Here is a 16,476-nt window from a genome sequence, read left to right on the forward strand (position 1 = left end):
TTTAAATAATTAGTCTTTTGAATAGACTTATAGAGAGGAGCATAATTAATGATTTTCTGAATATCATCTCTTTTGTGGACATAAGTCAGCATTCTATCTCAAATAATATACCGTACTTTAATATATTTTTAAGCCTATTTTCTTTGTTTAGCTTTATCTAAAGTAGATACATCCCACTTTTTCAGAAATTCTTTCCATTTCAGGTTTTTCCAGCCAAAAACAAAGCACCTTCATATTGGCCTGTCAGAAATTAAAAGGCAAAACAATCTTAAAAAGGAATCCAGATTTGTGTGGACAGTATCAAGTGGTTAATTTAGCGCCCCTCAAATGTGAAAGGATGGGAGGAGGCTCCTATGAACATAGTTAGGCAAGTAAATTTTTAAATGGCAACTGTAACTTAAATTGATACAAGAAACCCCACAAAGCTGTATTTACATGGGTACTTAAACTTCATGTGGAGATCTCTTTTGAGGTGGTAAATAAGCAGGAATTCTTAAAAGTCTCAAAAAGTTTTTTAAAAAGGTTTCTGGGTTTTAAGGACTTTATAAATATTGGGCTATTATAGTTCAGCTCATTCTCTGTATATACTAAGGGGAAAACAGAAACTATGTCAATATCCTACAGTTGAATTTTGCCTTTTTCTTCTAAAATCTGAGGGAGAGAAGTACTATTTGCCATCAGCAAGTGTGCACCCTAGTCATTTTAAATCAATTTGTAATCTTTCCTTGTCCTGCATACTTGAAGTAACTAATACGGATATACCTATATGCTAGTTGGAAATACTGCTTAAAACCCTACACTGCCTGTAATTTCAAAAATGTATAGTGCATTCCCATCTCCCTGAAGAATTCTCCTCATGGTTACCCAGCTCTGCTTATGTGTCCCGTATTGTCAGGTTGGCACCACCCCAAGACAGTGAACATCACAGAATGAAGATACCCCACCCTAAACACTTCTGAGACCCTGTGCCCTTTTCAAAGAAAAGCCAACACTACAGCAGTAAACCTAAGTGCAGGAATGTATGCAATGTGGGAAGTGATGATTTGTGTGAAATAACTAAAAACCTTACCCTTGATTTACTACTTTCAAAATAAAGTCCCTGAATATAAAATAAGATGAAAAAGCATGTAAAGAGACTTTCCCAGTATTATTCATCCCTAAAGGTGTTGTATCATTTGCATACGTCTTGACATAGAATCTGAAGGGTTTTGATTGAATAATTTTATTTATACAAGCAGTCCAGTCTCACTATGGTAAAGGAAGATATGATTGGCCATGGCATTATTTTAGTGCAACAACAATTAGTTGCCTATGTGTAGGCATAAATCTCTATGAATTATGTAAGAGCCCTGTAAAGGCAAACAGAAAGCATGTGTAAGAAGCATGCCAAGTATGATAGAGTATCTCTTAACAGTCTAGATTATATGGCAGGAGCCAGAATTTCTTAAGTATTTTCTAGGGAAGCCTCTATCATTTTCATATGTCATAACAATAACACCAAGTACATACTACAAGAGTCTTTGTACTGTTCTTGTAAAAGACCTGGAAATATAATAATCTCAAGGCAGAGAGATGTTAAAAGGGATAGCCATTATTCTTATTTTACCAAAAAAAAAAAAAAAAAGAAATCATGACAAAGAAAGTTACAGATTTAGACAGAGACGAGTTATATCAGTAGAGACATAAATTATATACAGATATTCTGGTTTTGAGGTCATTGCACCCCACTAACTTTAATAAAATGCAGGAGTTGTTGATAAGTTCATACTTAAGTTAGTGTAGCTGAATTTGTAAACATAATTACTAGTCCTTAAATTAAGGGAGAAAAATGCCCTTGTACATCAGTGATAAAGAAAAAAAAAGTATGTTTCCTTATGTTGCTTTAAAAATAATAATTTTCAAATATGGTAATAGGGCGAAGTCAGAAAAGTAATTGTTAGAATCATATACTTCTGCATTCCACTCTACACGGAATTTGCTTGGTGTCAGTGCAGTGTGTGGAAAAGATGCTTAGCCCCATTCTATGAAGACACTGTTAGAAATACCTTGTTTCATCATCAGAAGACTGCAATCTGGTTGATCAGGATGACTTCAATCAGTTTGTATCTTGACAATCTAAAATTAGCCTTAGACCTAAGTAGAAAATGAATTTACCTTTTTTTGTACAGACCTATAATATAATAAATACATTCTCAAGGGCCAAGAGAGTTTATGAAATTTAAGAGTAGAGATTTACTTTAGTAACTGTTCTTCTAGTGCTAAATGCATTGTTGGTGTATTATGTAGTATATGGAGATCCTAAGTGCTCTAGAGGATACTAAATAACTATTAAATATTTATCTGACCTGTATTGATTACTAAAATTACTGAAGGCTGAAAGTATCTATATAACACTGCCCAACATAGATGTTTTAATTATGCTAAGTGAAATAAGTCAGACACAGAAAGCAAATACTATATGATATCACATATGTGGAATCTAAAAGATACAGCGAATTAGTGAATAAAACAAAAAAGCAGACTCACAGATATAGACAACAAACTAGTGCTTACCAGTGAGGAGAGGGAAAGGGGAGTGACAAGATAGGGGTAAAGGGGGGGAAAAGTGTTTTTATTGGAATATATGAAATCATGTGTGTAAAACTTGAAAATTGGTAAAGTACTATAGAATTTAAAGAATCATTCAATTTAAATTTTTTATTAAAAAAATAAAGTATCATAATAATACAAGGAAATGCCTGTTGTATATTTGATATTATAAACTTATTTTAGAATCAAACTTTGATGCTTAGCTACTTAAAAACATGCACTTTTAATTTGTTTAAATATAGTTTCTATTATCCATACTTGTGCCCTCAACTTTAGAAAAATATTACTTAGTCTGATTTAGCTACAAAAAAAGGTCCTTATCAATCACCACTTGATTTTTATCAGCCAAAGGTAATTTGCAGGCTATTTAGCCTAAAAATTATTGAGACAAATAAATGAATAAGTAGACTAGGGCATAAATTGGAAACTTTACATTAAGCTTATATGTGATAAGATTTTTGAGATTTTTTTTTACAACTAACATTTATATACCTCTTATGAAAGGTAGTAAAGAAAAAGTTTCAAAGCGATATAAAAATATTCCAAACCGTATTATTTATTTAAGGACTTCAGACAAGGTTTTAACAGAAGCTTAACATTAATTTTTAATTTACAAGAGACTGATATGTCAGTAGGGGTAGCATGCATGTTAGATAGTGGTATTACCTCTTTGATTATATCCATATGTCAGATTTCTGTCTGCTTTATAAAGAATGATGGGGAGTTGATATAGCCCATTATGTATAGTACTTGTGATAATTTTAGGTCCTATTCCATCTCTTGAACTTGTTCATTTTGATAGTGCATTATCATTCTAAGATTCTGGTTGGTGTTTAAATTTCAGTAACTGAAGGTCATTATTCATATTTTAACTGGACTAAAAAGTTTTTAATGCTAGCATTAACTTTTGAATTATGCTCGAGCTCTTAGACTTTACAGCATGTTTAGTTTCTTTTCATTTCTTATTAGTATTTTTCAGTACTTAATAGTCTCCTGCTCCCACCTCCAACAAGAACTCTCCTCTCTGTTCAACATCAGAAACATTTTCCTCTTTGGCATGTGCTTTTAGTTCCCCAAGCAGTATAAGCAAATTGGAAAGTTCAGCTGTCATTCTTGGAAGGTCATAGATCACACTAGCAGCCTGAGTAATCCAAGAGGTTTTAAGTATCATAGCATTTAGTTTAAAGTGAAATTTGCTCTGACAGAGCTGGCAGACCAATAGGAAAAAGAAATATTTGTGCTTGGAGAAGTGCATATGTAGAGACCAAGAGTCTAACTGATGGCTGGAAGTGATTTCAGTCTAAAAAAACAAATCATTAAGAGAGTGCATAGGGGTAAAATACACAGTTCATATTTTAAAGAGTCTCAAAATGAACCAGCAACTAAGGTTAGCATTACATAGTAATTAGCTGTGGTGTTCAGACTTTAACTCACTCAGTACCAGACAGTATGGTTAAACTATCACTGTGAAAACATCGCTACTTAAACTCTCTACTTTAAACCTACAGCAGTAATTTTTGTACCTTAAAAAACCAAAGTATTATGACAGGTTATATAAATGTTGAACCAGTAACAGACAAACAATTATTTAAAGGAGGTGCTAATGACTCAGTTTATTGACCTAGGGGTTACTTAAGCAGCTCAGCAAGTTCCCTTAACATTTGGTGGTGTGAACTGAGGCATTGCTTGATATTATAGAACTGCTAATTTCAAGAAGTCCTTGTACTTAATTGAAGAAATGCAAGTTAAAGATGACAAGATGGTATACTTTCATTAAAAGATTGCTATAAAAATTTTGAGACCTTTATAAGTTTCAGTAAATATTCACTTCAGCATCATCACATCTGATGGCTTCTATTAGGCACCTATTAGAGTATTTTTTCTGTTAATTGCTACAAATAAGGGAAAAAAATATCTTCTAATGGCTCCAGTTATTTCTTTCAAGTCATTGTTCTGTTCAAGAAAGCCAATTTTGAGTCACAGGAATACAAGGTTTATAAATTCTTTCCTTAGATGTGCAAAGCAGATTAATAAGAGTAGAATAGAAGGGACTCCAGCAAGATGGTAGACTGACCTGACTTGGAAGGGCCCCCTCCTGTATAGATATAGAAAAGGTGGACAAAATATAACCCCAAGTGGCACACAAACAGAAAAGAACCACCACAAGAATATTGAACTAGGTATAGGTTATATGGTATAGGAAGATAGAACTGAATTCCCTATATAGAGCCTGGAACTTCAAAGGGCTGCCTTTTTCTCATCAGTTGAAAAGAGGACTAGATGATTTTAATTCACCAGCCCAGAGAAGTGGCTAAAACTTGTCTTCTACCCTAAGACCCTAGATGGGGAGGATAGTCACCCATGAGGAATAGGAATCATACGCTTGCTTCATGAACACGCGTGGGGTCAGAATTTATACTATACATTTAATTCAGGAAACCCCAAGTCAATAAATTATCATTAAAATGGTTTCAGGACAGTGAAATTCCAGGACCTTGGTATATTATAAACAAATACAGAACCTCTCTGTAGAAATATTTCGAAGCTCAAGGGCCAGCAGACAGGCAAAAAACAAAAAAAACCAAACAAACCTAAAGTTGAACACGATAAAAAATGACTAAGCTCGTGAAGAAAGGGACCGTCATGAAGAAGAATTGTCAGAGGCAACAGTAAAAGAGTAAGGCTGCCCAAGAACTAGAGTTAATAGAAGAATCTCAGTGAGACTATAAATTTAAAAAAATAATAAAAAGGTATAGAAGACTTAATGCAAAGATGATATAATATGAAAAAGTACCAACTGTAACATCTCCACATACAAAAATATAATCATTAAAATAGGCTCTGGAGATGGGTTAAATAATAGATTAAGATGTATAATAAGTGTAAATTGAATGGTATTAGCAGAGCGTCAGTGAAATGGAATTTCTTTCCATTTGGAATAAATCAGTGACTATTTTACACATGCTTCCTCCATCATTAGTACAAATTAGTTTTTATCTGAAGCATCTCAGTATAGTAACTAAATTGAAAGGATTTGTCCCCAAGATGGTATTTTCCCCTTAGAACTGACAGATGTCTTTTTCAAAAAAATTTTTTTAATAAGTTCCAGATGAGTACGTTAAATACAACCTCCCACTACTCCTATCATTTATAATTTTGAAGAAAATATTACTTAGTTTGATTTCACTAAAAATATGATTCTTTAAAATTGATAACCATGCATATAAAAGATTAAGAGTAAAAGAAAACTAAATGGAAAATGACAGCTAAACTTGATACATATTGGTGAAACTCATTAAAAGCCTGCTTCACTCTGCTCATTTTCTCAATAATACAAAGGCTCAAGTCAAAAGCAATCAGTAACACTTTTGAGCAACCTAAAATATATATTATTACATTTAAATTTATAGAAACAAGATGTTATTGACAGGTTCAGTGAAAATTTTAGAAGTTTTCCTATAATAGTAGTACTTTAACATGCAAGTGCATTACATTTTTCAGTGTCAAAGACAATTAGCATCTTCTCTCATTTTTATAGGCCTCCACATTCACAAAACTTTTTTGCATATGAATGATAGCGATTCCTATTTAACTCTAAATTGTTTCACATATATAAAGACATCGATTATATGAAAAAGCGATGGAAACCACATTCTATCAATGTTAAATATGCTGAGAAGTTCAAATTTGATAAAGCTTGCTTTACAACTTTGTAAAAGTACGATACTCGGTGATAAAACAAGCTCTCCATCTAGCGGTGGATCTCTAAATTGCAAACATTTAGATCTTGATTTAGTAATATGTCACTATACAAATGTTAGGTATAATTTTATAGGTATTCTGTCATTCAATCCAGACTTCTCTTGTTGCTATATATGAATTTCAAGAAAAAAATGCTCTCTTCTGCCAGAATAGCCCATCTCTTCCTGTTCAGTACAGGGACAGACTACTTCTACAGTTTGATTTCATCTACATGGAATACTACAGCCTCTTATTTATTTGATGAAACATATCCCCATATTAAAGGGGCAAAAATTGTTTCATTCCAGTTAACTATAACCTCAAATTTTTGGCCAGTTTTGAAGTTCTTTCTCTTCATTCTCAGTTCTCAAATAGTAAATGTATAACTTAAAAATCCATTTCAAAAGAGAAAAGATACCATTTTTTGTCATGAAATGTAGCATATTTGATCATTGTTAGTTCTGCCAGTGCCTCTACAGACTCGCATTACTTCACATATGGACAGCCATAATATTCTTAAATGTTCCCCATGCTTTTGCCTCTCAACCCCTTGTTCCCCAATTATCTTTTTGAAACACAGAAGTAAGTTGTTCTTGGTCCCCTTCTTAAAAACATTGACAACTCTCCAAAAGTATATGGCATATGAAGAGCTTTTAAAATCTAGTCCTAACCTCCCTTTCTAGCTTTATCTTCTGCTGCTGCTTACATTGCAAACCTAAGACTTTGACCATAACAAATCATTTGCTTTTCTTCAGCCCTTTCTCTTGCTCAGGCTGCCACACCATCAGGAATTCTCTCTCTCTCCACTTGTGAAATCCTACTTGTCCTTTAAGATTCATCCATTCATGCAATCAAACACTTTTTGAAATCCCACGCCATGTCAGATACAATACTAGATGCTAGTGATATAGCAATGAATAAGATAGTCCTTACCATTCATGGTGCTTACAATCTAATAGGAAATGAAGACAAAAACTAAAATGTCAGGAAGTTACAGATACATTAAAATCAAAGTATTTTCTATAAAGGCTTTCTAGTTCTTGAGATTCTACTGTAACAATTTGTACATATCTCTAATATACTCTCACATTATGTTATTTGGTCCTATTCTACTCTGTAGTAATTTATAAATGTACTAGGGTAACACAACACATTATTATCAGAATTTTGTTCCACATTAGTTGCCTCCAGTCCATGGTCAGGGACCATGTCTTGTTTTATTATCGCCTTCCAAGCAACACATCTTTTTTTTGACACTGACTTCCAACACTATACTTAACACATTATAGAAAGTCATGTACTATTTGAATGGATGGGTAGATGGATGTACAAAAGATCACTATTACGTAGACCTAAATTTCCCATGACAAGTCATACTTAAGCTGAAATTACTCTGATGATAAATTTATAACCTAGTTGGAAAGGAAGATAAACATACTGATTTTGGTTCTATGATCAGTATATTGGAGTAATTAATAAAAAGAATGAACTGTTCTAGGAGACTGTTACTAAATTATTTCATGTAGTGTTATAATGTCCTGGAGCTGTATCCTCCAAAAAATGTTAAGTCCTTTCACTTAACGATCCCAAAAGAATTCCAGCCTTCAGTATTATCTTATGGATCACAAAGATAGGTAGTTAATAAGTGTCACTGTTCCCTACTTGTAAGTATATTGTCATAAAGGATTTTGTCGTAGGGAGAATAGAATCCCCAAAGAAAGACCTAAGCTAAAAAGATGAAATTCAACATGGTAGTTATAAGTTATAAATTTCATGTGTGTCTGTATGTGTATACACACACAACTATACACACAGGTATACAGTCAATGTAAGCCATTTTGTGATAAATGGCTTAAAAATTTTGTTCAGGATCAACACAGTTTTGGCCTACATTAGCAGAGAGTCAGAAATGGGATCTCGTTTTTATCTTCTGTACTGGTTTCAGACCATATCATAAGTACCACATTGTTTTCAGCTTCTTTATTTTAAGATTAATACTGAAAAAATTGAAATACTTTAGAAAACAAATGATTTTAGAGACCATGTCATGAGGATTGATTAAATGAGAGTTGTGAAATAGTCATATTAGGGAATAATTAGACTTCTTGTGTGGTTTGAGAAGGTAATTCTAGGACTCATAGAACCAGATTTCAGATGGGTGTTAATGAAGAATTTTCTAATAGTTTGGTAAGTTTGTAGAAAGAATGAACTGCCTTGACAATGTAGAGTTATGGAGGTGTTATGACAAGAGCTTTATAGACCCTGTCAAGGATGTTGTGAATGAAAGGGTACACTATAGAGTATTTCTAAAAATGTTTCCAAGTCAAAGCTTCTGTGAGCCTACGAAAAGAGAACTTGGCTTGCATGTATCCTTTTTTTTTTTTTTCCTGTGGTATCCACTAATATATTCATTATGTGCTTTGCATTCATTTTGCTGACCTGGAAATTTCAAAGAAGAAAAAGACTTGTATTGCTTTTATCTAACTTTAATAAAATAATGATAATACTTTTCACTTATGCAGCACTTTTCACCCAAGGATTTCAAAGGGCTTTACAAATATGCACTAATTAAGCCTCACAAACAGCCAGAGGTAGGTGATTTTCTTTCCTTTCTACAGGAATGTCAATTCTGGCACAGAAGTTTAATCAGAGCCTCGGAGTGCCTAGGATTCCTTACTGGCTGCCATTCCCTTTGTAATGTGCTGCATGTGAAGCATCACTTGTCATGTCTGGATTTCTTTTTTTCACCCTTCTCTGAATCATCTCAAGTTTAGAATTCTAATGAATGATGTTGAAAATTTGTTGGAAGCCTTGTAAACATTACAGAAAATTTAGTCTTCTGCTTGCTGAATACTAATTAGATTTCTAAATGTTTGTTTAAAAATAAAACCTAGGTGTGGTTTTATATTTGTTGTTGAATTTTAAATATATATTTTTTACTTATAAAGAATTTGTCATTTTTTCTAGGTACCCCAAAATCATTGTTCTTAGGACATAAAACTTAATGGCAGATGGATCTGGGGGCCTTACCTTTCCTAGTTGTCTTTTCACAACAAACAGTAACCATTTTCTTTAGACTAGAATTATATATTTTCAAGAAGCAGTATTGCATTTTGGTATTTTTCTAATTTTTAAAGGTCTAAAATATGATATCTAGACATTGAGGATAAAGGTTACATGACACTACATAATTAGTCTTGTAAAGAAAAAGTGGTCTAGTAGTGGCATATTCTACTTGAAAGGGACACACAGCTTTTTTATATAGTTTAGGAGTACCAGGAAGAGAATATGTACGTATGGAGACACACATGCAGTGTTGGATTAAATTCCAATATAAATAGCCAAATATACAAACTCTTCTCTGCAGCAGGATGGTCACACAGGGCAAGAGCAGGTACAGCATGTCACAACTTAGTTTCTGTTGGTTCTGAGGGTCCCTGTTGAGGGCATGCAAGTGGCTTGAATACTGTGTACTCTAAGTCAAGTCTTAGTGGATCAGGAAAGGACAATTTTTGCTGTGATACTTCCTTTTATATTCACGTTTCTATCCCCTTCCAGAAGAATTTATATAATCCATCTGCTTCTTTTGGGAAAACTTACATTAGGCTCTCCTGGTTTGAACCAGATTCAGCATTAACAAGGCTACATCCTTATCCCAAGGGAGAAAGTAGAGTAAGAGTTCACATGTCCCAGAAGAATATCTATCTCCAGGTTTTAACATCCTGAAAAGTCCAATTTCCTCACTATATTAGAACCAAATGAGAGACTAAAGAATCAAACTGTTCTGTATCAGAGTGAATTTTATTTAAAAGATATTAATTGTAGGGATATGGTTGATCTTTCATGATACAAAAGGATATAGAACTTAGAGTACCACCCACACTGGTCATAATGTTTCACATATTCTTTAAACAGCAATTTGATCTATGATACATGATGGATAATTCCAGAAAAACTCATTTTAAGAGTTGGTCTCAAATTCTCCTATTTGAAAAATTTCCCCATATGATATTTATGGAAGTTCACGAAAATTTGGTTTTTACATTGTAATACAGAAGTCTCTGGGTTAACTATTGAGTGCATAAATAGAATTTTATTGCAGTAAACCTGCAGGCTCAGAAAACTCAAACTCAGCAGTGTTCAAGATTTGGTCTTACTTTTCACTGACTTGGGGATTCATATTCTTACCAAAAATTGTGACTAACATATTTTAAAAAAAAAACAATATCCATTTGTCAATTTACAATGAAAGGATAACCAGCAGGCAGATCAGATATGTCTTAAGTTTATTCTTTACCCTGTTGGCAAGCCATATGAGAAAACAGTAATCAGAAATTTGTTTATTGGTCATAGAAATTAAAAAGTTTTGCAGTTTGAATGTGTAATAACTTTAGACTCAGAACCTTTGTTAATGCCTCTTCCTCAATGAGGACAAGCCTGCCAAAAAGGTCATATATTCCTGATGGTGTTATAGGTCACCCCAAGGGATTGCTTGGGTTGGTTCCACTACAGCATTGCCTCTGAGGAGCTCCTTGTTCTGTGCCAACATGGCTGACAGACTCCCTTCTCAGTACCATCATCTTCTTTTAGATAGAATTACAGTCATATTGTTCCTCTGTGAGATGTTCTGTTTTGAAGGTACTTTCGCATATTTCTTCACTGATCAACCATATGCCTCTTGTTTCCAAGTTCTTAAAAGAGATCTCACCACAGCCCCTAGATTAATAAACAAAGACAAAATTAACTTGAGTTTTACCTAAGTCAGCTGCTATTTAGCCTCAGAAGAGATGCTAAAAAATGTAGAGTTGCTGAAGACAGGTAATAAGTAGAAAGCTGAAAAAGGAAGGAGCTGAAATCCACAAGCTATACAGTCATCCTTTATATAACTGAGAGTTGTTTAGATACATGAGTATTTGTTAGCCTTAGTGCTTCAACAGAAAATTTTTCAATGGCCAACTTTTCCTCTAATTTTAAACTGATACAGGTGTGTCTTAGTTGTGGGCTCCATTAATTCCTAAAACATCTTTAAAGCTACCTCTAGAGTAATATCTCCCTTCATCAGAAAATTTAATCTTTCTTTCCATGGGACCAAAGTAGGAAAGGCATACTTATATTTTGCCATTTCAAAATAAAATTCAGACTTAAAAACTTCAAACAACTTCCAGAAATTACAGACACAGTTTTTGATATAGAAGGAACCCAAAAGTTTGATTTGTCCAGGATCTTTCACTACAAATGCTAACCTAAACCTTATATTTCAGAAATTCCATTCCCCTAAGAGGTAGATTCACATGAATTATATGCCCTTTACTTTTAGTATTTAATCCTATTCCAACACACACACACACACATACACACGCACACAAATTATTTAAAACCTTAACATTTTAATCGTTACTTCTAAAGCATTTTAACTTAATCTCACTTTGAGTTGTGAGAAGAAATTAGTCCCTGTATGAATGTATTTTTTAATCATATTGAGATTTTGCTGATAAAGGGAAAAGTGTCTTTCCATCTAGCATTATCTGGAATAATCTTAAATCATTTAAATATATTTATTTTTTCAAAGCTTACATTTCTGGATTATAAATAATTTCTTTTGATTGGAAATAAGCTCACTAGCATTCACTGCATGCGCTATGCATGAGCATGTTATAGCTGCCATATTTGCTTGGCAAAATAATATCTTGTCATTTCGCTAATTGTTTAATAATTCTCTGACTCTTTAAAAGTACTTTTTCTTCTAAATGTATTAATAGATGAAAGAAGAATTTTTAAAGTATATCAGTTTATCTGTGTTTCAATCTACCTTTTTAACTCTGAAAGTTATCTTTGGGCTTCTATTATTTCCATAGAATAAATTTATAATTTATAAATTTATAATTATAAATTTATAATCCAAAATTTATAATTTGCTTGCTGTAACTCAAAACATGTACTATTTAGTAATTTTTTTGCATTGAGGAGTCAGAAGAAGAATTTGCACATCAAATCTGGCTAACTTTCAAATTTTGTAAAATTCTTTGTCTTCTTTTAGTCATAGGCTTATGGTATGATTTGGCTCTGAGTGAGAGATTACTGCTAAAACTCAATTGCATGTCCTTACTAATAGTGGATTAGTCCTATGAAATAGAGATCTTATTTTAAATAAGAAAACTCACTTTACTACAGTTTTAATTTTATCATTCCCTAGCAATGTATTACTGATAGTTGCTAACATGTAAAATATTTTCACATTCTGGCATAAACACCATATATGAATGTAATTCATTAAAACATTTCTGATCTCTCTTTCTCTTTGTCTTGAATGGTACCTGATGACAGAGGTTTTCAACATTTTTAACAGAAGTTATTAGAATTAAATATGTATTAAACACATTTTTATGACTACAGGAATTTAAAGAAGAAAAAAGTAATGATAGCCAGCCACATAAGTCACTTTTGCTGCTAGGAAGAGAATTTTGGAGGTATAAAGTTCCAGGCCTCTTCTTTGACCTGCATTGGAATGAAAAATATAATTGATTATTCCTTTTTTCTCTTTTTTAGCCTTGGAATGGATGGCTTTGGCCAATCGGTTGGCATTCTTGGACGCCCTGCCACAGCTTATGGATTCCGCCCTGATGAACCTTACTACTATGGCTATGGATCTCGATAAAGTCATCCCTCTCCATTTGTGCTCTCAGCTTAGAAGAGATCTGTGTGGGTTGGGTTAACTTTGAACCTTGGCCTAATAATGCATGTTGATACTATTGCGGGTCTGTGTTTCTTTTTACTTTTCCATACTGTTAGCTGCAGGTTAACTTCGACCCCTTCCGTCCTGTGTTAAGTACAGTTGATGCTTGACACTGTTCACTCATCAAACCACATCCTGATGCTGAATAACATTTACCATGAGACTCAAAAGTGAATGCTGAAAAGCAACTAGACTGGAAAACAAACACTACATTATGTACATTAATTGATTAATTTAATTTCTATTAAAAAGAAGCATAAAGTACAAATGAATTAGCAAAAGTCATGTGTTTCTGTTTGATGTGTTTCATTAGGAGTTACATGCTTATGTAGAGTGCATATAAATTTTGTTTTTTCCTGTCCTTTTTTTCCCCTTGTAAACTCTTGAGTATTTCACGTGATATGTTTTACCTTTAAAATTTATAAAAAGAGTATCACCTTTTTTATTTCATGCCATGTGCCTGAAAGGTTGCTTCCCAAAGTTATTAACTATGATTTTTTGATTAACAGTGGAACATATGCCATAATTATGTTATATGTGAGTAGAGTTTCTTCAGCAATTAATTCAAATTAATTTTGTCTTTCTGATTTTAATATAGAAAACATAGGACATCTATTAGTATACATGAAACTAGATTGGCATTGGGTTTTTAAATTTTATTATTCATGAAGTCTAAAATATGGAAAAGCTAATTAATTATGTCTCACTGAAGAAAACTAAGGAACAAAATATTTTGCTCACTTAGATACCCGTTTCCCATTTGTTCACTTGTTTTTACAAGATTTAGGTAGTAAGAGATGGAAAGACATAATAATGAGTTGTGAAAATAACTCATGCATGTTATAGTATGGAAATATTTACTTGAAAAACAGAGCAAATTAAATAATTACAATCTACAGATATTTCCTTGAGCACCTGCTGTGGAGGAAATTATATGAGGCTTTGAAGTAAATACATAGATCAAAGACAAGAATTTAAAATCTCATTGGTCTACTATACTAGTTATTGGGCTTCATTTATATTTTAAGCATAGAATAGTAGAGCTGGAAAGGGCCTTTGAAATAATTCAGTCCATCTACTTATATGGGAAACCAATCACATAGAGATATAAAATATAGTCAACAGATATTAGCTACCTGCTATGTATAAGGAAGTATATCATGCTCCTTAGGGAATAAGTGAATCTAAGATATGATCTGTGTCTTTGAACTCAAAACACAATTGATCTTTCTGAAAACATGTATTTATTTGTCTTGGTTTCTATTTTAACTATAGAATATTAAAGCTGGAAAGGGCCTTAGAAACAACCCTATCAAACTCTTTCAGTTGGGAAAACCATGCCAGGAGAAATTAAATGACTTCCCCAAGCTTATGTATTTAGTCTGTGATATAACCTGTCTTCATGCTTCCAATCCAGTAACCTCAATTAGTAAGTATCGTGCCTTATTACTTGTCATATGTACAAAGTATAAATACAAATAAGAAGTGACATTATTAGAAGGATAAAGCAAACATTCTATAACTTAACTTCCCTCATACCATTATAAACTGATTTAGGAAGAACATCCACAACAATTCATAACATTTCCAGCGCTGGTCTCCAGGGTTTACATGCACATACTCATTCTCCCTGTATATTTTTTTCATTATTTTAGGACTTCACAGAATTAGAAATTGTGATCTTTCCACTCAAGCATGGACTGATTTACCTTTGCATTATTTATGAAGGAAAATTTTACTAAAGGAATAAGGAAGAATACCTAAAATTCTTACATACTTCAGAGAACAAAAGGTTTTGGCCTTGGGCACTTTTAGAAATACAATTTATATGTAAGTCAGATATCCTGGCCTTACCAGATTTTGTCTACAAATTAAAGTCATGTTTACTTTAAGAACTAAATTGCCATGGCCTCAAGCCATAGTTTATAGCTGGAAATTATTTCTTCTCAAGAGTTTTCTGCCCTTTCTGAGAGTTCCCTAAGGCGCTTTCTCACATGGGTCCAAGAATAGGTTGCTCCTGTTCTGTTTCCTCCCCTTGTCCCTACACTGCTTCGTCTAGGTTGTCCATCTTCATGAGATCACAGCTGCCCTCTTCATGGGAGAGCCACCACTACATTCACTCAGGACTTGGGGAAGAGGACACTGCTCTACCCTTTCCTAGCCCCTTCCACATGTGTGACACACCTATTGCTTAATTCTGCACAGCACAATAGAACTGAAGCCATATATCCTGTCATGACTTTACAGAGACCTCAGAAATGGTTGATGAGGTACATCACACAAAATAACTTGCTACTATTACTAGTTGTAGCTATGATCAGAGCTTACAGTCACTAGGCTCTCACTTGGTGTTATGTTGCAGGGCTTACTCCATGCCACCAGAAATATGCCAAGAATCTTTAGGACTCAAAGACTAAGCCAAAGTGTCAGAAGGTCTCAGAGGAAACAGAATGCTTTTTCTTCAACCCAATTGAAGGCCTATTTTTCAGAGTCTTTGTTTCTTGTTACAAGATTTTTTATTAGCTGCCTGGTCTTCAGGATTTTAAAGACCTTGCATATTTTAAGTCATGAAACAGAGAAAAAGAGAGAAATATAAATTGATCTTCCTACTTTTTGCCAAGTGGTACCTGGAGGGTTTTTTCCAAATCCAGCCAATTTGTCCTGGTTATTGGCAAATCTTCCCAAATTCTATCATTGAGGATACATCAACGTTTTCAGTGAGGTGAGTTTGTCCTTTTGTGTCTTTGTTGCTAGTTTAATGAGAATTTGGAAAATATGGTGTCTCCTCAGATATCTAAAATCCCACATACACATTCTAGCCAGGTACCTGACAGTCTGCTAGACTGAAGGGTTAACATTAAGCTTCAATATATGTTCTCTATGGAGTATAGCAGAACATTCTGACTATTTGGATAAAGACTTGCATGAAATAGGCATTAAAGAATAGAATTAATAACACTGAGAAAAATCAGTGATAAAAATTTGTTAAGCTCTCTGAGAAGGCAGAAGAAAATAACATAGATTAAATAAAAAATAATATAGAAGATAAAAATCAGAGCACCAATATTTGGCTGGTTGGTTTTCCAAGAAAATAGTTTTTTTTTTTAAGGTACAGGAATAACAGCCAAAGATAATAGAAGAAAATATTACTGAGCTAAAAAGGATTTTTATCCCTGCAATATGTGAACCATTTTTTTAAATGGATACTGACATCTATTTTGACATAGAGAAGTTCTTGATAAAAATGAATTAAAATTTCCATAAGAATCCTGAAAAGAAAGACAAAATACCTTCAGAGAAATTGACTGTCCTTAGACTTTTGACATTAAGTGGCAGAAGGTGGTGGAATCTGATCCATAAGGTGGATTTAGTGAGATTTAGAACTGAAAAATACCATACTTGATCAATTTCTT

The 16,476-nt window shown here is 33.3% G+C and overlaps 1 protein-coding gene across 3 annotated transcripts in view; it reads left to right on the forward strand.

Annotated features, from left to right (window-relative positions):
• Positions 1-13,494, forward strand: part of KIFAP3 (kinesin associated protein 3) — a gene marked incomplete at its 3' end in the record, with an annotated part of 155,057 nt that extends 141,563 nt beyond the window's left edge. For 2 of the 3 annotated variants that reach the window (XM_079724871.1, XM_079724873.1), the window contains one exon: positions 12,877-13,494. In XM_079724871.1, the coding sequence (XP_079580997.1) occupies positions 12,877-12,985 (109 nt within the window). Of the gene's footprint in view, positions 1-8,852; positions 8,899-12,876 lie in introns of those variants that run through there. The other variant, XM_079724872.1, reaches the window with a different exon arrangement.
• Between the last annotated feature and the right edge of the window lie 2,982 nt (positions 13,495-16,476).

This window comes from Hyperoodon ampullatus (assembly GCF_949752795.1).
Source record: "Hyperoodon ampullatus genome assembly, chromosome: 2".
NCBI lineage: Eukaryota > Metazoa > Chordata > Mammalia > Artiodactyla > Ziphiidae > Hyperoodon > Hyperoodon ampullatus.